At 50.0% G+C, this 21,609-nt stretch overlaps 1 protein-coding gene across 10 annotated transcripts in view; it reads left to right on the top strand.

The window, feature by feature from the left end:
* Window positions 1-21,609, top strand: part of CTIF (cap binding complex dependent translation initiation factor) — a 289,871-nt gene that overhangs the window by 62,704 nt on the left and 205,558 nt on the right. For 7 of the 10 annotated variants that reach the window (XM_046671003.1, XM_046671005.1, XM_046670997.1 and 4 more), the window contains 3 exons: window positions 6,781-6,988; window positions 13,935-13,982; window positions 19,980-20,051. In XM_046671003.1, the coding sequence (XP_046526959.1) occupies window positions 6,809-6,988; window positions 13,935-13,982; window positions 19,980-20,051 (300 nt within the window). In that variant the 5' untranslated portion in view covers window positions 6,781-6,808. Of the gene's footprint in view, window positions 1-1,963; window positions 2,074-6,780; window positions 6,989-13,934; window positions 13,983-19,979; window positions 20,052-21,609 lie in introns of those variants that run through there. The other 3 variants (XM_046671007.1, XM_046671006.1, XM_046671004.1) reach the window with 2 other exon arrangements.

The raw sequence follows: 21,609 nt of genomic DNA, 5'->3' as shown, positions 1-21,609 counted from the left end.
GCAGCAGCAGCATGGGAAGTGGCCGTGGGAAAAGTGGGATGAAGATGGGGTGGATGTGATTCACCAGGAGACGAGCAGTGTGACGTGCTGGGCCCTGCCCCCACCCACAGCTCAGATGTGCCCACCTCGGTGTTCAGAGTTGCTGTCCTGCTGGGACAGGGGGACAGACCTTGAGCCCATAGCAAGCCCCCTGTGGCACCACACAGCTCTCCTGCAGGAGGCTGGGCACCTTGCAGCAGACAAAAGCCAAAAAAATGCATCGGCAAAGCAGAAATCGACACCTTCCCGGGCTTCCTCTGTGAGGTCCCAGGAGGGTGTGCTGCCTGGTGAGTTATGTGCTGAGGGGCTGAGGGAAGAGTCTGATGAGGTGTCTTCTGGCCGGGCCTGGAATGATGGACCCCAGAGCAGGGCTGGTAGGCAGCGGAGCAGACGCATCTGGTTTGCAGGTCACCAAATTCGTTCCGGGGAGTGGAGGAGGCGGTAATGCCTGTGATGCCTGGCTGCTCTTAAACGGATTGGCTAAATTTACAGCTACTAATGCCATTTGTCACTGGGCGGGCACAAAAGGATGCTGAGATGCTGGGATGGTTCCAGCTTCTTTTCTCTCGGCCCACAGGCCACTTGGCGATGTCAGCCTCCCTTTTCCTCCAGACTCCTCACCCCTGACGGTAGCTCCAAGGCAGGCAGGGCCAGAGGGCGGCAGGGGAGACTCCAGGGGAGACTCCCGACCTCAGGCAGAGAGCACCATGGTGTCAGCAGAAGCATCTTTGCTGAGTGCTGATTTCCATGGGAGCCGCGCTGCTCTGGGCAGAGGGCACAGGGGAGGGTTTGTGTGGGTCTGGGTAGGTGGAATATGGGGGTGGAGAAAGGCACCTTTTCATCAAAGGATGTGGGTGTTTTTGCTTCTGGCCTTAGAAAAAGCCAGCCAGGCTCATCCAGCTATAGTGACAAGCAGAGAATGTGATTGGCTGCAGCAGGGGGTGGGGGCCCCTGGGCCCCTGGGGCCTGAATAAGGTTCCTTAACCCTCAGATGTTGCAACACCAGGAAGGTGAGGGGGTGCCCGTTTCACCAGACAGCTGTAGATGTGTCTGGGAAGCATGGTCCGAGGACCTCTCCACCCCTCCGTGTCCTTCTGCAGCCTCAGCCCCTCTGCGCCCCTCTTAAACTGTGCCCACCCAGGCCTGCCCCTCCCGCCTGTGGGCTCAGGGCTGCCTGCCCTTTACTGCAAAGTGTGGCCTCAGCACTTTTACCACTCCTGCGGCTCACCTTTTTGTTCCTCCTCATCCATCACCTGGCAGGGACTGGGGGCAGGGCGGGGGGAGGAGGAGGGGGAGAGGCAGCAGCCGGGGCGCCTTCCTGGGATCCTCCTCCAGCCTCCACTCTGTGCTCTGCTGCCTGCGGCTTCAGCCAGACGTGTCTCTCCTCCTCTTCCACCCTCTCCTCTCTTTCTTCTTCTTCCTCTGGTCCCATCCCCCTTATCAGTTTCTCTGATCATTAAAACAGAAGCTCCTCTTGCTGGCTCTCTGCTTAGCCAGCAGCCCAACTGTTTGGGGATTTCCCATGCTGATCTTACTGTGAATGAGAAACTGAGCCAGGAGAGGATCCCAAACACAGGCAGGAAGGCAGCGGAACCAGCCCTTGAGGAAAGCGCCCCTTTTATTCCCTGTGTCTCCACCAGCCCGAGAGTTCACTCTGCCTCCTCACTCTTTTTACCTTAAAATGGGGCAGAACTTCTAGATACGCACCTCAAAGAATCGAAAACAGGGACTCAAACAGATGTTTGTACACCCACGTTCATTGCAGGATTATTCACGATAGCCAAAGGTGGAAACGACCCAAATGTCCATTGATGGATGGATGCGTAAACAAAATGTGGTATATACACCTAACAGTTATTATTGTACTACAATGTATAATTCAGCCACAAAAAGGAATGAAGTTCTGACACACGCCACAACGTGGGTGAATCTTGAGGACGTGATGCTGAGTGAAATAAGCCAGTCACAAAAGGACGAATATATGGTCCCACTTACATGAGGTACCCCGAAGAGACAAATTGATAGAGACAGAAGGTGAGCAGTGGTTGCCAGGGGCTGAGGGAAAAGGAACAGGGACTTGTTTAATGGGGACAGAGTTTCTGTTGGATCGTGAAAAAGTTCTGGAAATAGATAACAGTGATGCTTACACAACATTATGAATATGCTTAATGCCACTGAATTGTGCTCTTAAAAATGGTTACAGGGGCAGCCCAGTGGCTCACTGGTTAAGTTCGCACATTCCACTTCAGTGGCCCAGGGTTTGCCAGTTCAGATCCTGGGTGCGGACCTAAGCACTGCTCATCAAGCCATGCTGTGGCAGGCGTCTCACATATAAAGTAGAGGAAGATGGGCATGGATGTTAGCTCAGGGCTAGTCTTCCTCAGCAAAAAGGGGAGGATTGGCGGCAGATGTTAGCTCAGGGCTAATCTTCCTCAAAAAAAAAAAAAAAGGTTACAATGGTATGTTTTATATGCTATGTCTATTTTGCCACAATAAAAAATGGGGGCGTAAGGGCCTGACTCAACTTCCAGCCCAAGAGCTGAGGAGGTGGACGATGAGGACAGCACTCTCCCTATCCCTCCTCCTGCCTTGTCTCTGGTAAAGAGAAAGCTCTGGGCTTTTCTACTGAAGCTGGGGCTTCTCAGCTCCCTGGTTGGGACTCCTTCTGGAACAAACAAATGAGCCCAAGAGACATGTTAGCCTGGGTCCCCTTTGGAAAGCAGAGCTCCTAGAGGCATCCCAGGAACAAGGGTCCTGGCGGGAGTGACATGGGAGGAGGGGAGACCCAGGCAAAGGGGTCTGAGGGATCTGGTCACCACTGTGGGCAGCTGGGGCTCGATCTGCTGGAACCTGCTGAGTGAGTGTCATCCATGCCTCCGGTGTCACCTGAGACCAAAGACCTGTTTGTCCTGGTCAGGGGCTGCCTTGGGGGGTGTAAGCTCCTTGCACGTCCAGGGTACAGGTGCTGGGTGCCAGGTGGGTCCCTACAGATGTCTGCTGGCGTGTCTCAGAGGGGCCTGGGCAGGTGTTCAGGACAGCGGAGGTGAGGTGCCTTCAGACTACACCGCGTGAATCTGATTGGGCGGCAGTGACTGGAGAAGGGGGGCTGCCGAGAGGATGTGAGGACACAGAGGAGTCCAAACCAAGGGACCAGTGAGGAGAGTCTTCTTTCTCCCCCTGGGCGCCAAAGTTCTGCAGGATGGAAATGGGCTGCAATGCCTGTTTCCTGTCCCTTTACTCAGTGAACCAGTATGGGTTTGGGGTGATTATTGCCCCTAGGCTTCCTCATAGGACTGTGGTGTGGCCCCGTGAGGGGCCACTCAAGCCCAGGAGAGCCCAGCAGAGTGGGACCGAGCTGCTGCAGCAGGCAGAGCTGGGCCCTCCATCCTCCTGGAAACGCTCCTATCTAGTTCCCACAAACCCCAGGCCTCTGCCTGTACCTGTGAGGTGTGCCAGGAAGCCCTTGATAACATCTTAAGTCTTCGAGGAATAAGGGGTGCGGCCTTAGGCACTGGCTTTTCCTGCAGGTGCCTCCTTTTCAGCCCTCTCTGGACTTCAACCTTATCATCCCATTCCGCTGAGGCTGGCCATCTGCCCAAGGCCCGGCACAGAGTTAGGCCCAGGGCCCAGCCCTCCAGAGCCTGCAGCCCAGTTGAGGAGTAAGAAGCATACACACAGCACTTGAAGAATTCACTGGGCACTGGAATGGCAGTGGGGAATGGTGAAGTGGGAGATGTCCTGAGGGCCTGAGCAAACTGCCAGGAGGTAGGATGAAGAGGAAGTGGGGTGCAACCGGACCTAGAGCTGTGCTGTGCAAACTTGGGCAAGTTACTTAACCTCTCTGAACCTCAGTTTTCTTTTCTAAGTAGAATAATTGTTAATATGAGTGGTAAGTAGGTAAAGTCATACCAGGTGCTGAGAAGAGTGCCTGGCACGTGACATGGGTGCAGTCCACATTCACCATTCCTGTTATTAGTAGAAGTCGCAGTATTCATGCCCAAAGGCCAAGGCTGGGTGAATCCCTTGTCCACTAGCCACCATTAAACCAGGGGATTGGGCTGGTCACTGGACAGCCTCTACGTTGCTGTAGTAGCATTCCGTGAGTGTAAGCACCTCTAGATTTGAAGGGGGAGGGAAGGGGGAAATGCCTTTGGGTGAGGGGCACAGTGTGAGCCAAGCACAGAGGCAGAAAGAACATCGCATGTCAGTTTTCTATTGCTGCGTAACAAATTACTGCAAACCTAATGGCTTAAAACAATACCATTTATTATCTCTCAGCTCCAGAAGTCAGAAGTCCGGCTCAGTATATCACAAAGCCAAAATCAAGGTGTTGGCTGGGCTGAGTTCTTGTCTGGAGGCTCCAGGGGACAAAAACTGCTGCCAAGCTCATTGTTGGTGGCAGAACTAACTGCCTTGCGGTTGTAGGACTGAGGTGCCCTTTTCCTTGCTGGTCATTGACCAGGGGATTGCTGTCAGCTCCTAGAGGCCGCTCATGGTCCTTGCACGCGCCCCCGCCTCCTTCAAGCCAGCAGCAGTGCATGAGTCTTTCTCAAGCTTTGAATCTGTCTCTACCCCTAGTCCCATATTTAAGGGGCTCGTGTTGGATCAGCCCCTCCTGGATAGTCTCCCTATCTTAAAGTCCACTGATTTGGAATTTAATTATATTTGCACCTGCCTTCCCAGGAGGGTTAGTGTTCAATGAGTAACTGGGAGAAGGTGTACATCCAGGACCCTCTTAGGGTTCTGCTTACCACATGTGGCGTGTGCCCAGGACAAGGAGCAGAGTAGCCAGGGGGCAGGAGGGGGCATGGGTGCCATTGGAGCAGGAGGGGTAACGCGGGCATTGGTGGTGGGAGGGATGTAAGGCTGCTTTAGGCCTTGAATGGCAGGTGGAGGAAGGGGCATTGGACATCCCCATTCCCACCCCTGACTCTGGCCCTGTACCACTAGGCATGCTTATCCCAGTCTGAGCCGACTCCCTGCAGACCCACTGCCACTCCGGCCTAACACCTGGGTGCTCTCACTCTGATGAGGACACCACGCGGGCCGAATCCTCAGATTCCTCCCTCTGAGATAGATGGACACACCTCTAAGCCCCAAGGCCACTGAGCTCAGGAGCCCAGAGCATGCCCCCTACAGGGTGGCACAGCTCCCCTGCAGCTGGCCTGGGGTCCAAGGGAGGCTGGGCCCTCTGCAGCAGTCAAAAGCCAAAAATGGAGTCAGGAGACCAGTTGACAAAGGTGTGTGTCCACCCAGAGCAGTTCTTCCTCTCATTGCCAACTCCCACAGCTGAAAAAATGACCAGGGTCTGGGGGAGTCGGCATTCCTGGTCTCGGCAGCATTTCTGGAACCCCGTGGGCCATTCTTTGCCCTATTTTCGATCCATTACACTTAAAAGCTCAACAAACTCTTGATTATGGGCAGATGCCTATGTTCCAAAGAAGTTCTCAGTAATCCAAGGTTTTGAAATTCGCATGTTCTTTCATACACACTAGGACCTTGCCTTTCTTATCAGCAGAATCATTCTAGGTGCACGTGGCCCTCTGTGGTCTCAGAGCCCTGTGCACACGTTGCTGTGTATCTAATGGCGGTTTGGTAGAAGTCCATTCTGCGAGTTCTGATGGTGCAACCAGGTGCAGGTTCTCTTTCCTCCAGCTCACTGAGCTCCCCCATGGAGAGCACCGACCTCCAGACAGTGAAAGGGACACCAGGCAAGCTTTAAAGCCTGTTCCCATTGGCTGAGAGCCTGTCAGGAGGAAGGGGAGGGTCCCTGGTGGGAAGAGTCCTAGAGGAGAGGAAGCTTCTAGCTCTCCCCACTTCCAGGTGGGTCAGGTAGGAGCTTCCGGGGACAGCAGTGGGCAGTGGAAGGTCCCTGCAGGCCTGGGCTCCTTCAGTGGCTGGGTCCACCCCGTCCATCAGGCAGGGACAGCGGTTCTCTTGGTGGACTTTAGTGGGTATCCCTGGAATGCTGGTCACGTTATGTCAGGCCATCCCAGAGAGAGGGAATCATGCTTCTGTGGAGGGTGGCCAGGCAGCGTGCAGGGCTAGGCCACGCCCTCCCAGACAACCCACCAGGCCTTTCAATTTCTATCATTAAAAGCCAAGCACGTCCCTACAGACAGCGTAGCAGGTGTCCCGCCCAGTAGCCACACCGTAACGAGGCTGCAAAATCGTGTTTATAACTTAAGGCCTACAGGCTTCACCTAATGTAGGGGGTAGTCTGCTGTCCGAAGAGAAAATGTCTCTTTAGAAGGAGCATTTTCTTGGAGGGCCCAGACCTCTTAGAGGGTTTGTGTCAGGGGACCCCGCACCCATCCTAATGCTTGGGTCAGGGACATCAAAGCTTGTGGTCTGTTTTATTCTGCTTCTGGTGGATTTTGTTAACTCCACGTTGGGAAGTGGGGCTTGGGTGGTGGGCTGGGTCTATCTTCTGCTTTTCCCCAGTTGGTAAGGTCTAGCTATGGACTAAAGCCCAACATCGCACAGGTTACTGTGTTGGCCAATTAGACAAGTGACCCGCCTTCCCTGAGCCTCAGTTTCCCTCCCCAGACAGGGTTAATGCAGCATATTCTTCACACTAAAGGTGGGCCGGCACCCACCTGCTTCTCAGGGATGTTGGGAGACCCAGATTCCATCATGAGTGAGAGAATGCTGCCAGGAGCAGGGGGTATTTCTCAAGTGGAGCATCGTCTCAGCCTCCAGTGGTGTCTCACAGAGCCCGACTGTTGTCTGTCTCCACAGCCCCGACCCAGGACCCTGAGCTGGAGGGATGGAGAACTCCTCGGCAGCGTCAGCTTCCTCCGAGGCTGGGAGCAGCCGCTCCCAGGAGATTGAGGAGCTGGAGCGATTCATCGACAGCTACGTGCTTGAGTACCAGGTGCAGGGACTACTGGCTGACAAGACGGAGGGCGATGGTGAGAGCGAGAAGACCCAGTCCCACATCTCCCAGGTGAGCGCTGGCCCAGGGAGAGGCCTGGGCATGGGTGGTGACCTTGACGAACTCAAAGAGGGGTAAGAGGGGACCCTAATTCCAGGCAGCATCTGGTCGCCTTGCCATAGATTGCCAAGGTGTGGATGGTCCCACCCAGCAGAGCGTGGGATCCAGACAGGAAGCCCCCCACTGTGCACTCTCAGCCCCTCTGACCCAACTCTACTCCATCCTAACCCATTGGGGCCCAGCCAGACTCACAGTTCACATGACACATTTATTGAGCACCTACTGAATACAAGGCACTGTTCCCTGTTCTCGACAAGCTTGTGTTCTAGAAGAGATCATAGTTGATCCAAAATGCATACAATCAAAAGGCTGTAACTTGAATGTTTTCTCTGACTTAAAATACAGGCAGTTGTTGGCAGCCAAAGAATTGAGTCTGTCAGGCAGTCACCCAGCCCTCTGTGGACCAGACGTAGTTAGATGCAGGGGCATTCTGACCAGAATCTCAGGTTGGTCTCGCCCCAGCCTGGGTTAGTCTGTGGCAGCCCTGGGCTGGGGTAGGAGGTGGACTTGGTTGAAAGACTGTGGGCCAAGCTGGAAGTCACAAGCTCTGCCAAATAGGGTGTGAATCATCGAGGGCAGAGACGGTGTCTCATGCATCTTTGCCTAACATGGTAAATTCTGCGTAGATATTTGCTCAAGAGTTGGTTCCAGCTTTGCTTCGAGCTGCCTCTGTGACCTGGGGCAAACTCAGCTTCTCTGAGGCTTGGTTTTCTTATCTGGCAAATGGGGATTAGTTTTCTTATCTGCCTCAAGAATTTTGGAAGGTTCGAGGGCAAGAAGAGGCTCAAAAGCTACAGAGAAGCAGGGCAGTGCCTGCACAAGGAGACGTGGGGAGGGTCTCTTCTCGCAGAGTCTGGTCCCAGGCGTCCACCTCTTGTACTTGTTGTCCCACTGCAAGCTGAGGCTCCTCTGACAAGTAGAGAAGAGCCACTTGGGTGCCCTGCTTTGGAGAAAAGCCGAATGCAAGTGGCTGGCTCACTGTCTGGGTGGGCGGAAGATCCAGACCCTCAGCTTTTTAGAGAGCTGGAACGAACCTGTGGCCTTCCCGGAACTCAGGACCAGGAGACAACCCGGGAGATTCTGGAGCATGGTGGTCCCACTCCTCAACCCTGTGAGGGGATAGGGAAGAGAAAATCAGCCCTGAGAGAAAAACGGAAATATACGTGATGCTTTCCCTTAGTGTCCTTGAAGTTCTAAAATCGCAGTTAGTGTAAGCTATGATGTGTCCATTATTCACTCTGCAAGTGTGTGTTGAGCGCCTCCCGCGTGCCTGGTGCTGTTCTAGGACTGGGTATCCAGGACTGAGCAAGATAGACCAAAGCTCTGCCCTCATGAAATTTATATTCTAGTGGCAGGTGATAATTGCTCTGCAGAAAAATAAAGCCAGAAAATGGAATGGGCAGTGATGAGGGTCAGGAGGGGTTTGCAATTTTAAAGAGGATGTCAGGGAAGATGTCCCTGAAGACGGTAGAGGGGAGAGCCTGCAGATATCCAGGGGAGGAGCCGTCTAGGCAGAGGGAACAGCAATGTGCAAAGGCCCGAGCTGCAAGAGTGATTCCAGGCACAGCAGGGAGGCCAGCGTGACTGGAGCAGAGAGGAAGAGGGCAAGCCAAGAGGAGATGAATCAGCGAGAAAATGGGATTACGTAGACAAGATGTGCAAGGGCTGAGCCCTGGGGTCTTCCAACATTCAGAAAGCAGAGGGTGAGGAGGAACCAGCAAAAGAGACCAGGAGGGGGTTGGCAGTGAGACAGGAGGAAACCAGCAAGAGTGGTGCTGGAAGCCTGGGAAGGATATGATTCAAGGAGGTGTGGGGCTGGTTGACTGTGTTGACTGCTGCTGCAGGCCATGGAAGACGAGACTGAGAATAGCCTGAGAAAGCCATGGGGGGCTATTGGTGACCCTGACTAGAGAGGAAACAGTCCAGTGGGAGGGGCAAAGGTCAAGGAGATGGATTGGAGAATAATGCAGATCCTCCCTGGATTACAGGAGTTTCGCTGTAAAGGGGAGAGATGTGGTATTAATGGAAGTGAGTTCAAAATGGTATTATTAACAACATGTTCTGTGTTGATGGGAGTGGTCCAGGGCAGAGGGAAGGGTTGCTGGAGCAATGCCCTTGAGCAGGTGAGAGGCTTGACCTTGGCTCGGGCCCCCAGCATCTCCCCCAAAGTCACAGAAAGGAGTTGCCAGACTTGCAGCCATGGATCCAGAATGACGCCGAGTTGTGCAACATAGCTGTTGGTTTCTCCAGCCATTTTCAGCCACAGTGGTGCGGGTGCAGAGTTACGAAGGTGAACTTGACCACAACTGAGGTTTCTCTGGGTGAGCACAGTGGAGGGAGAGAAGGGAGAGGGAAGGAGGGAGTGATAACACTGGCATCCCCTCACACTGAGTCGGGCAAGGAGAGGAGTGAGGACCTGAAGTGGGTGTGGTGGACACTGAGGGGTGGTGGGTCAGTGGATTGGAGGTCCTGGGGAATCAGAGAATTGTTGGAGTCCTGGGACCAGAAGGAGTGAGCTGGAAAAAGAGGAGTGTCCAAGAGTGGGATATTGAAATACAGGGTGGAGGGAGTGCGGTAATTGGTGATGAAAGGGCTGGGTACCAGTGTGGGAATGTGTGGGGTGGAGGATGGATCAGGAGGAGAGGGGAGAGGGGTCGTGAACTGAGAGGCAGGGCACGGCAGCCATCTTCATGGATATCGAAATCACCAAGAAAGGAAAAGCAGATGTTGGAATGGGTAGCAGTGATCCAGGAGAAAGGTCTTCAAGGAGTACAGGGAGTGAGGTGGGGGTGGGTGACCTGGGGGTGTGCAGGTGACTGCAAGGAGCGTGGGGAGGTCTTGTCTGATGATGCGTTAATTTATTTGCATGACTTCGTTTCTTGATTTAAACTACTCTTGTTGTACGGTTAACAATAGTGTGACCTGGAGCGGAAGGAGGAGGGCAGTGCCACGGCACTGGAAGGTTTCCGCGGGAAATGAACCTCTCTGGGGTGTCTGGGGCAGGAAGGGGAGGAACTAGGTAAACCAGCTCGTGCGGCCTCCTGTAAGTATCCCAGAGCTGACTTCCCCAGGAGCAGGCCCCATGGACAGGCACGTGGGGCTGGCCTGACATGTCCTGTCCTCCTCCCCTACTGAGTGGCCTCCAGTGGCCTCCAGCAGGTCATGCTTCACAGGCGCCTCCTGGTGAAATGGGCTCTTACAGGACGAGGGTCCAAGGAAGCCATGAAGCTTCACCCCAGAGGAATGCATTGCGAGTGGTAGAATTTCTGTTCCCAGAGCAGCCATCAGGGAGCCAATTTTGGAAGAAGGGGCCCTCCCAGCACTTTTGACCTCCCTGTGGTGACTGCTGAGCTCCCAGGATGTAGAGCTGATGGAGAAGTGCCCTCAGCCTAGATCCTGCACTTCTGCCTTCTGCCCCTGGGATAGGCGGGGCTTGACCACACTCAATGTCCGCATCTGGAAGGGCTTTTAAACAGATGTTTGTTGTGAGGCAGAGTGTGGAAAAATACAGGCACTTGTAACATCTGAATGCATTCCTTAAACTTTCTGCCTTCTCTGAAGTTCCCTGGAAGAATGCAAACACCGGGCAGGATCCTGGAGTCCGCTTGCGGGCTTGTGGCTGAGGAGGGACATTTCAACCCTGCTCCCACCAAACCCCACCCCCACCCCACATTTGCCCACAAACACAGCTGGGGTACGGACTCCAGGGGAGGGGGCAGCTGTGGACAGCTCTAAGCAAGGCTGGGGATAGATGTGTCTATATAACACACTTCTTTAAAAAAATACACTCTCTATTGACGCAGCTTTATGAGAAATCTTTCTGCTAAAACACTTTTGCTTGTTTTTATTTAATCTGGTGACTATTTTAAATGGATGCCAAAACCAAAAAAAAATCTCAGGGAACGTCCCCATCTTCCTGCCTGCAGTGGTGTTTTGATGTTTCTGGGAGAGGAAAATTGTTAAGAATCTTGGAAACCTTGAGAAAACATGGGGGAGTGGAGAAGAATGTTGCTCTTCAGTTGTTGAGGTCATTTTTTAGGATCTGAGAGATGATAGTTGACACTCAGGAAGCAAATACCTCATGATGCTTATACAGTTGTGTTCTCCTTCATCCCTCCCCCAGCGACAACTAGAAAGAAAGATGGCTGGATCGATGGATGGATGGATGGATGGATAGAGCAAGAGAGCTTCCTTTTCTTTAGATGGGTAATGAAGAGAATGTATGTTCTAAGTTTCCCAACACTTTTGGGATACCGTATTTAAAATTACACCCAAATTGAGACCCCAGAAATTAACCCACACTGTGAACAGCTAATTGTTGACAAAGGAGCCAAGGACATATGACAGAGAAAGAAAAGTCTCTTCAATAAATGGTGTTGGGAAAACTGGACAGCCACATGCAAAAGGATGGAAGTAGACCATTATCTTGCACCATACACAAACGTTAACTCACAATGGATTGAAGACTTGAATATAAGACCTGAAACTATGAAACTCCTAGAAGAAAACAAAGGCAATACACTCTGTGACATCAGTCTTAGCAGTATCTTTTTTGGATATGTCTCCTCAGGCAAGGAAAACAAAAGAAAAAATAAGCAAATGGGACTACATCAAACTGAAAAGCTTCTGCCCAGCAAAGGAAACCATCACCAAAACAAAAAGACAATCTACTGATTGAGAGAAGATATTTACAAATTGTATATCTGATAAGGGGTTCATATCCAAAATATATAAAGAACTCATACAACTCAACAGCAACAACAACAAAAACAACCCAATCAAAAAATGGGCAGAGGATGTGAACAGATATTTTTCCAAAAAAGATATACAGACAGCCAAGAGGCACATGAAAGATGTTCAGCATCACTAATTATTAGGGAAATGCAAATCAAAACTACAAAGAGATATCACCTCACATCCATCAGAATGGCTATTATTAAAAAGACAAATAGAAAGTGTTGGAGAGGATATGGAGAAAAGAGAACCCTTGTACACTGCTGCTGGGAATGTAAATTGGTGCGGCCACTGTGGAAAACAGTATGGAGAGTCTTCAAAAAATTAAAAATAGAAATACCATATGATCCAGCTATTCCACTTCTGGGTGTTTATCCAAAGAACTTGAAATCAACAATTCAAAGAGACTCATGTAGCACTATGTTCATTGCGGCACTATTCACAATAGCCAAGATGTGGAAGCAACCCGAGTGCCCACCAACAGATGAATGGATAAAGAAGATGTGATATATATATATATACATACACAATAGAATGCTATTCAGCCATAAAGAAGATGAAATTTTGCCATTTGTAACAACATGGATGGACCATGAGGGTATTATGTTAAGAAATAAGTCAGATGGAGAAAGACAGTTACCGTATGATTTCACTCATATGTGGAAGATAAACCAACAAACACATAGATACAGAGAACAGATTGGTGGTTACCAGAGGGGAAGGGAGTGGGGAGAGGGTGAAAGGAGTAAAGGGGCGCACATGTATGGTGACAGATGGTGACAAAAGTCAACTAGACTTTTGGTGGTGAACATGATGCAGTCTGTAAAGAAGCTGAAATATAATGATGTACACCTGAAATTTATATAATGTTATAAACCAACGTTACCTCAATAAAAACATAACATTACACCCTCCCCCCACATTTCATGAGTGCCTGCTCTCCAATGGATTCCAAGTCCCCGAAGGCACATCCTGAAAGTTGACCTCACTGTCCTTGGGAGGAGGGGGATTATAGCGGTGACAAGACTGAGACACCAAGAGGGGAAATAGCCAAAGTGCACTGCTTGGTGTTGGCTGAGCTGGGCCCTGATGCCTACCCCTTCCCCACCTACTTCTGTTCCCTGCTGGGTACAGGCTGTGAGTAACAGGCTGTTGGGTGGTTAAGATATTTTTCCACTCTGGAATGAGAATTACGACTCCAAATCTCGTTGACCATTAACCTTTGTGTAAGAGATTAGGATGTCACAAGTGGGAAAAGTTTGGCACTTGTGATGTTGGTGGATGGTTTGGTAGATGATCGTCAAGCTTTAAAGCAGTGTTCACAGCTCTGCATATTAGAATCACTCGGGGAGCTTGGACAAATATTGATGAACAAGCCCCACCCCAGAGTTTGGTTGAATGGGGAGAGGCCTGGGCATTGTCATTCTTATAAGCCCCCATGTGACTCTGATGTCCTGCTGAGGTTCACAGTCACAACCACAGGTGGGGCGTGTCTGTCTCCCTTCCCCAAACCTCCTTGACCGGCTACTTCATGCTCTACTCTCTTGGAAGGATAGAATGTAGGGACGTTGTAAAGAGTGCATACATTGAATGAAGGTATATTTTCCAAAAATTCTTGTTACCAGGTCAAATAAAGAGCCAATGAGGTGAAGATAACTTTCTATATTCCTTTTTGATGCTGTCAGGCACTTGGAAGTCCTGGGTTTTGTCTAAAATGCAAAATGACCTTAATGATCTCTCTTGCATCCAAGAGAGATGCAACAATGCAGATAGAAAGAATGGGGTAAGAGTACAGTCGTGCGCCACGTAACGTTTCAGTTAGTGATGGACCACATATACAACGTTGGTCCCATAAGATTAGTACCATAGAGTCTAGGTGTGTAATAGGTTGTACCATCTAGGTTTGTGTCAGTACACTCTATGATGTTCACACAATGACGAAATCGCCCGACGACGTGTTTCTCAGATCATATCCCATCGTTAAGCAACACATGACTGTTCATCGGCTTGATGTCTCTTTCTCACAGTGTTTTTCCTTCTCTTTCTCTTCATGTTTTTTCTTCATTCTGCCTTCCCTGTTCACTGTTCCCTCACCCCCTTTTATCCCATTCCTTCATTTCCTCCTGCCCTTGGAATCCTTTTCCCCTGCCATCTTTGCTCATAGGAGGAAGCACTCAATGGTGGACCACCCATGAAAGGCTTAACAGAAGAAGTGAGTTTAAGGGGAACTTTGGGGGTGGGTGAGCATGGGGGACTCATTTTATTAAAAAATAATTTATTTTTAATTACACAATTACCATATGCAAACATTGTCATGAATTCTCACACAAGAATTCAAGTATTAACAACAAAGTCTCCATTAGCTACTGCCTCCCCCACCTTCCATCAGATTGGTGAGTTAACTTCCTAACCTTTTCTTAATGCTGTTACCAACATATAATACAGTTTATAGAGATATATTATTTCAAAATCATATATCATAGCCAGTGAACGTGCTGTTCACTAACCCACATCTGTCCCCTAACTGTGAGCCCTAGAGATTCTTCAGGCTTGTCCATCTGCTGTGTTCTGTTTAATGGCTGCACAGTAGCCCATGCTATGGATGGCCCATGGTTCAACCATCCCCTATTGATAGGCATTCAGGTTACTTTTAAGTTTTCCCCTGGAAATACAAGATACTCAGTGAATGCTGTTGAACATGCCTCCCTCTGCACATAGAAAAGTGTTTCTTTAGGTAGATGCTGAGTAGAGTCTATTTTAATAGCTATTGACAAATTTCTCTCCAAAAGGACTGTTCCATTTTTCACAGTACCAACAGTGTACTAGGACAAATCATCTCTCAGCACTTTAATTTGCATGTTCTTGATTTCTAGTGAGTTTAAGCCCTTTTTAACCTGATTACCAGTCATTTTTTTTAATAGGTTAAATTTTTATTTACTTTTAAAGCAACAATTGGAAAAACAGAGACAGGAAACAGAGAAAGAAGTCCACCATAATTTTATGACAAAAACTAATGCAATTTTTATGTATTTTTTCTTTATATGCCATTTACAAAGCTGTGCTTCTAGCATACATAAAATTTTTAGCTTGCCTGTTTGTTTAGCATGATCTTCCAGACACTGGCAGTTTTTAGCATAAAATATAGTTGTTTAAATCTGCTCTTTTTCTGCCAGTTACTGTTGGCTAACTAGTAAAATATAATTAAAGCTAACATTTGTTCATTCAGGCCCTGTTCTAGGCTCTGGAGACAAAGTCATGAGCAGAATGGACCATAGTCCCTGTCCTCCCAGCACTTACTTTCAGGTGGGAAGACAGACGACAGACAAAGGAATGGGATGTTAGAAGGTGAGGGATAGGAAGAGCGTATATGTATTAGGCATACAGAGGTGACTGTACTTTGATATCAGGCAAGGACGTCCCTGGGGGGACTTTAGAGACCATTGAGAAGTGGGGTGGTTTGTCTGTAGCACCTTCGACCTCCCCTCCTCTGCTTTTTCCTCTCCCGAGGCTCAGCATCTTCCCCGTCCTTCACCAAGTCCGCTCCTAAAATACTGTCCATCGTGGGATGCAAATGGCCGATAGTGGATTCTAATTCCTTTTTAGTGTGAAATATTTTAAATGTACTGATAAGGGGCCAGTCTGGTGGCACAGTGGTTAAGTTCGCTTGGCGCTGCTTCGGTGGCCCCGGGTTCGCAGGTTCAGATCTGGGTGCCGACCTCCATCAAGCCGTGCTGCGGCAGCATCCCATGTACAAAGTAGAGGAAGATTGGCACGATGTTAGCTCAGGGACCATCTTCCTCACACACACACACAAAAGTACCGATAATAAGAGAATAAGAGAACAAACACCTATTTTGAGTACAGAATAAACATTTGTACTTCCCTGTTTATTAAATCTTAACCCTGCACCATCTTTGTTTCAACTTTTTAAAGTAAGAAATCAATTATAACAACAATGGTGGACACCCAGAACCACTCTTGTGAATTTGGTGTTCGTTGTTCCCATATATGAAAATTTCCCACTTTTCCTGCCTCCCTCTATTCAATGACCTTCTCAGAAGGAGCTGCCTGCACCCTCCCAGAGGACTTGCTCCTGGTTGTAAACTGATTTACCTTGAAAGAGAAACACTCTACGGGTGGGAATCGGGCATGGGAGTGGGGCAGAGGAGAGTGTTCCCGAGGTGGGGCCCTTCTCTCCATTCTGGAGTCATCTCATACAGAGAAGGACAGGTTCTGGGAAGGTCTGTGTCTGGAGAGTTTTCTGGGCGGTGGCTCAGAAAAGGCAAAGGGGAGGCAGGAGGTGGTGGCTGCAGCCTGAGAAGGAAGAAGACAGTGTAGAGAGCAGAATCCCAGCAAAGGTGGGGAGGAGCTTTGGAATAGGGAAAGGAATACTCCCAGGGGGCTTTGGGACCAGGGGAGAAACACGGGGCCCAGGGGAGTGGTTCAGGCAGCAGCAGGAGAGAGGAGGTCCCCAGGGCTCCTGCTTGGCTGGGGTTTTGGTGGTGGGATGCATGTGTGCGTGCAAGCCCAGTGGGAAAGTGCAGTATTCACACTTAATTCTCCCCTGGGCGTCAGGAAGGCCTGACACAGGTGGACCACAGTCCGTCCTCCAACAGCTTTGTCCGCAGGCCAGGCTGTATCCATCCTGCTGAGTCTTGGGTGGGTCTCTGTGGTCTTTACCGTCTTGCTTGCTTTCCCTCATGCAGATCAGCCCCTCACTCACTGCTTATCTGGACCATGCTCTCAGATCCTCTTCCTCATTTCCAGCCTCCTGATCTGCTCTTCCCCCCACAGCCACCCCCGTCAGTTCAGCCTCCCCTAGCACAGCTCTGATGACACCCCTCCCCTAGCAGAAGACTTCCGACTCTGACTCCATCTTCTCCAGGAATCCAGACTGGCCCATTTTCCTTCCCTAACCACCCCTGCCCAGAGCATGCTCTTCCTTCTCAGCCTCCCCCTCCACCTCTCCTTGCATTCCTGTTATTGGACTTCTCACCTCTCCTATGAAAGTTTGTTGCAGGTCCCACACCGAAGGCACTCAGGAAATGGCTTCTAGTTGGCTGATGTAAAGTTAAGGATGACTTTGACAAAGCAGAGTGGTCTCATCGGAGCTTGAAACTGCTCTTGGAAAGCTTAACCAGGGGGTGAGGTTGTGTATGGCTGTGCCTGAAGCCTGGCCTCCTCTCTGTGCATGCTTCTCAGGAGGAGCCATCGTGGCTCCTCAACCCTGCCCTGCCAGGGACCATGGGGTCGCCCACCCTGGAGTCACCGATCTGTGGGATGTCACATCAGCACTATGCAGCTGGGGTTGAAGTGTTTGGGATGCCCTGAAGGGGGGAAGCTTTCTCTGCAAGGCTATCTTAGGATGGAATGAGGAATGCCTGATCTATTCTTCTCCCTGCCAGTAATCATAACATGACTTGGGCGTCCCTCACCCTGTCAGCCAGGCTCCAACCAGGAAAGGAGAAACTGCTCCAAGTATATAGAGCAGAGGGATTGTTTTTACAGTAGTTTAAATGTCATATATATATATATATATATATATATATATATATAAAATCTATACACACACACCTTCATATGTGTATATGTGTTATTCGAAAAATAGATATGCATACATACATATGTGTATTACTTTTTATTTTGAAATTGGTTTAGGCTTACAGCAAAGGTGCAAAAACAGTACACAGTGTTCCCATATATGTGTCACTCTGCTTCCCCTAATATCAAGATCTTGCATAATCATAGTGCAATGATCAGAACGAAGAAATTAACATTGGTACAATGAGGCTTTATTTGCATTTCATCAGTTTTTCCACTAATGTCCTTTTTCTATTCCAAGATCCAAATTTAATTGTCATGTCTCCTTATTCTCTTCTTACTCTTGTTTTCTTATTCTTTATTCTTAGTCTTCGTCTCTTTCAATCTGTCACACTTTCTTGGTCTTTTCTTGTCTTCCATGACCTTGACACTTTTGAAGAGTATTGGTCACTTAATTTGCAGAAGGTTCCTCAACTTGGGTTGCCAGGTGTTTTCTCATGACTAGATTGAGGTTGTGCATTTTGGGGAAGAACCTCTCAGAAGTGATGTGCCCTTCTCCGGGCATCACACTGCGGAGTCTGTGATGTGGGTGTGTTTTATTACAGGGGATATTATTCTCCATCACTTGGCTAAGGTGGTGACTGATGGATTTTTCATTTTCCCTTTTTTTCCTCCTATAATTAATAAATAATCTTGGGGGAGATGCTTTGAGACTGCAAATATCCAGACAGGGGAAATTCACCCCAGGGAGTTGGTTACCCAGAGATAAAAGAGTTGTGAAGCTAAGCAACCCAGAGATTAGCAATTGCAGGAAGCCATTACCAGCTCTAGGCCTGAGACACAAAGGGAGGGGATGGTGTTGCCAGAGCCTAGGGATTGGGATCATGCACCGAAGGCTTATCTAGTGAGGGCTGGAACCATGAAGGAGACCCAGTCCCTGGTGGTAATGCCACCTGAGGCATAGAGAGAGAGGAGGGAGAAATGTCCTTGCTTTCCCTTCTTCTTGTCTCCCACTGGCTGAACACAGCTGGAAGCCAGCTGATGCAGGAACCTGGGAATCGCAGTCTGCAGAGGTCAGCCCCTCTGCAATACCTACCAGGGATGGGCAAGAAGTCTGAGGGCACGCTTGCCTGGGACTGGTACCTTGCCTTTCCCAGTTCCCTCAAGCTGTGTTGTCCAGTACTGTGGCCATTAGCTGCATGTGGCTCTCCAGCACTTGAAATGTGGCTGGTCCAAATTGAGATGTGCTCTGGGTGGATTTCAAAAACTTAGTATGGATAGAAGAATGTAAAAATATCTCATTAATAATTTTTATATTAATTACCTGTTGAAATACTAATATTTGGATATATTGAGAAGAATAAAATGTGTTATTAAATTTAATTTGTCCTTTTTCTTTTTCTTTCTTTCAGTCTAGCCATTAGATCATTTAAATTTAGGTTTGTGTCTCCTATTTGCCATTGTCGTTTTATTTCAATTGGACAGCGCTGCTCTGGAGTACACTTGCACCAGCCTGTCATCAGCATTGTAATAAAAAGTCTTTCCTATGAAGATCACGCCCTTAACCCACAGCCGGGAGGGTGTGCCCAGCCAAGGTTTATAAAACCAGACTGCACTGGCCTTGGGCCACCCATACTCACCCACGGTTTTGACCAAGTGTGTCAAACAGAAAGAGACTGGGCTTCTGTGTTTTTCATGCATCATACAGAGTGTAGGTCAAGGTCAACGTTCGACATTAGCTCAGAGGCTAGCTAACGTTTAACCCAATGATAAAACCCCACCGTATAGCTAGACAACACCTTACAGAGGAAGCACTGAGCTGTACTACCACTTTATAGCTTACAAAGGTCTTCATCTCAACCTTGCAGAGTTGCCCAGCCTTGCTGTCCCCACTTTACAGGTGACGAAATGAAGCCTGGGAGATCCTGTGGATTCCAGTAGCTCTCAGACTTCTGGTGCATCACGTGGGGAGCTTGTCAAAATGTAGAAGCTCCAACCCTGCCCTCGGAGAGTCTGGTTCAGTGGGTGGAGGGTGGGGCCCCAGGACCTCCATGTGGCAGGCGCTGGGGACTCTCACGTAGGTGGTTGTCAGACCACACTTTGGGGCACGCCAGGCCTCCGAGCTCTCAGGGGCTGAGTGGTGGGACTGGGCTCGAGCCGGGCTTCTGATGGCTAGTCTGGGGCTCTTCCCTGGTGCCAGGCTGTCCTCTCAGTCCACAAGCCTGTTGTCTTTGGGAGCTGGGTATATGGGAGGATCCACACGTACACGGCTCACCTCCAGCTCTGGCCTTGACGGTGCGGAGGGCTAGTGTGGCTGAAGCATGGTCAGGTGGTCGAACATGGTGCTGCTTGTTCAAAACTCACAATTACCCCGTGTTGCATCTGGTTGACTTTGGAATGTAGCTGGATCCTCATCGCTTTGCTGGGCTTAGGTGAGGGGAAATGAGTTTGCCTTCCCCAAGCATACACCAAAGGGTCACCTCCATGTGAAATTTTGAGATGCCAACTTGGACCTGCTGGGAGGGAAGGGTTTGCCAGTGGAAATGGCCAAGGATGATTTTACACTGGATCTGCTGCAGAAGGACAGGGCTATGCCAGGGAGGCCTGGGCAGAGTGAGGCTGACCCTGCGTATCCTGCCATCACTGACCACTCCTTTCTCCCCCGCAGTGGACAGCAGACTGCAGCGAGCAGCTGGACAGCAGCTGTTCCTTCTCCCGAGGGCGAGCCACCCCACAGCAGGTAGGGAACCAGCTCTGTGCTCCATCTGAGGGCTGTCGTGTGTCTGTCTGTCTGGGTTCCTGGGCTGGCCCATGGCTCTCCTGAGAGGTGGGGAGATGAAAAGAGCAGGAAATGGGAGAGGGGGGCCTGCAGTCTGCCAGAAGGAAAATTCTCCCTGAATCCTCAGCCCACAGGGAAGCTCCCTGGAACACACAGATTCATAAGATGTCTTTTCGGTGACAGCATTATTTATAATAACAAACATCTGGAAACCAGCAAGTGTTAATTGAGAGGAGAATGGATAAGTGATATGTGATATAGCCTTACAGTGGAATATTACACAGCAGTAAAATGAATGAACTGGAACACATCCCTGTTGATGGATCCTACAAACAAAGGGACTCCTGGGATTTTGGTGCTGGTGGGGCACACTGGGGATCACTTCTGCTCCAGATTTGCAGAGGACCCAAAGGGGCAGACGGGGGTGTGAGGTGTCTGTGACCTGCCCATTTCCCTCCTGGCCAGCCAGCAGTCCTGAGACCAGGCTGGAGCCCGCTGCTTCTCTCCCTGCCGCTTGCCTTTGAGACCCCGAGGGAGCTCCGGGCAGGTCACATGGCCAGGAGGGAAGGAAGCAGCTGCTCTTTGAGAGCCGTCCTTGGTGACCTCCAGGCCCCTGTGCACCCTCTGGTTGTCTGGCTGTTCTTGCTGATGCCTCATCCCTACCTGTGGGAGCAGTGGGATTAGAGCTGAAAAAACCATTTATCCCCAAACCCCAGCCCAGCCTCACTCTGCCTATCCAGAGAGATGAGGGGAGCCTTTATGTGTTCCTGCAATGACTTGCTCCAAATTTCAATGCGGCTGCATTAACACAATGCCCGGGCCCACTTGCTTGTGTCCGACTTCAGTCCCATGGCCCTGATTAGACCAACTCTTCCTATTCTGTCCTGAGAGAAGACGGTCAGTGGCCTCAGTTCTAGATCTTTCTTAGGCTGGAGGGCTTTACTATACCTAGTGTCGGTGGATGGCTGTCCTGGATAGTTCTCTCACGTTATAAGATATTTGCGTGTTTGTTTCTTAAGTAGGCAGCTGTAATAAGAGCGTTGGGGCGGGGGGGCAGTGAAGAGACCCAGATTCCTCAGTTTCCTCTGCCACAAACGTGGTGGCAATTCTTTTCATCCTCTGCTTGCTCATATAAAAACCAGGAGACTCGATGGCCTCTGAGGATCTTTCTACCTTCTTCATTCTATTTGCAGATGAAGAAACTGGGGTCCACGGAGGTGTAACGGCCTGACCATCAGGGTCTTGAACCCAGGTCTCTTGCCTGCCCCTCCCCCCGTATGGCCTTTCACCTTCCTTCACTGAAGTAGGTGTCCTTCTGTGGAGGTCTTTTGTCCCTGCCGCTAGACTGCCAGCGCTTGGTCAGGGACCCTGTGTTATATTCCCTGAGCCCCTCCACCTCTTGGCCTCAGGCCTCGCACATCTGGGGCACTGTCTCTAGTGTCTGCCAATTATCCTGGAGTTTGCTACACAAAGATTCCCTTAACTCTTCAGCGGCAGAGGTGGGCTTGGATTTGGGGAC

Source organism: Equus quagga, chromosome 9, assembly GCF_021613505.1.
Source record: "Equus quagga isolate Etosha38 chromosome 9, UCLA_HA_Equagga_1.0, whole genome shotgun sequence".
Classification (NCBI taxonomy): domain Eukaryota; kingdom Metazoa; phylum Chordata; class Mammalia; order Perissodactyla; family Equidae; genus Equus; species Equus quagga.
The sequence above is the reverse complement of the archived record's forward strand: the minus strand, read 5'-3'. Positions and strand labels throughout refer to the sequence as shown.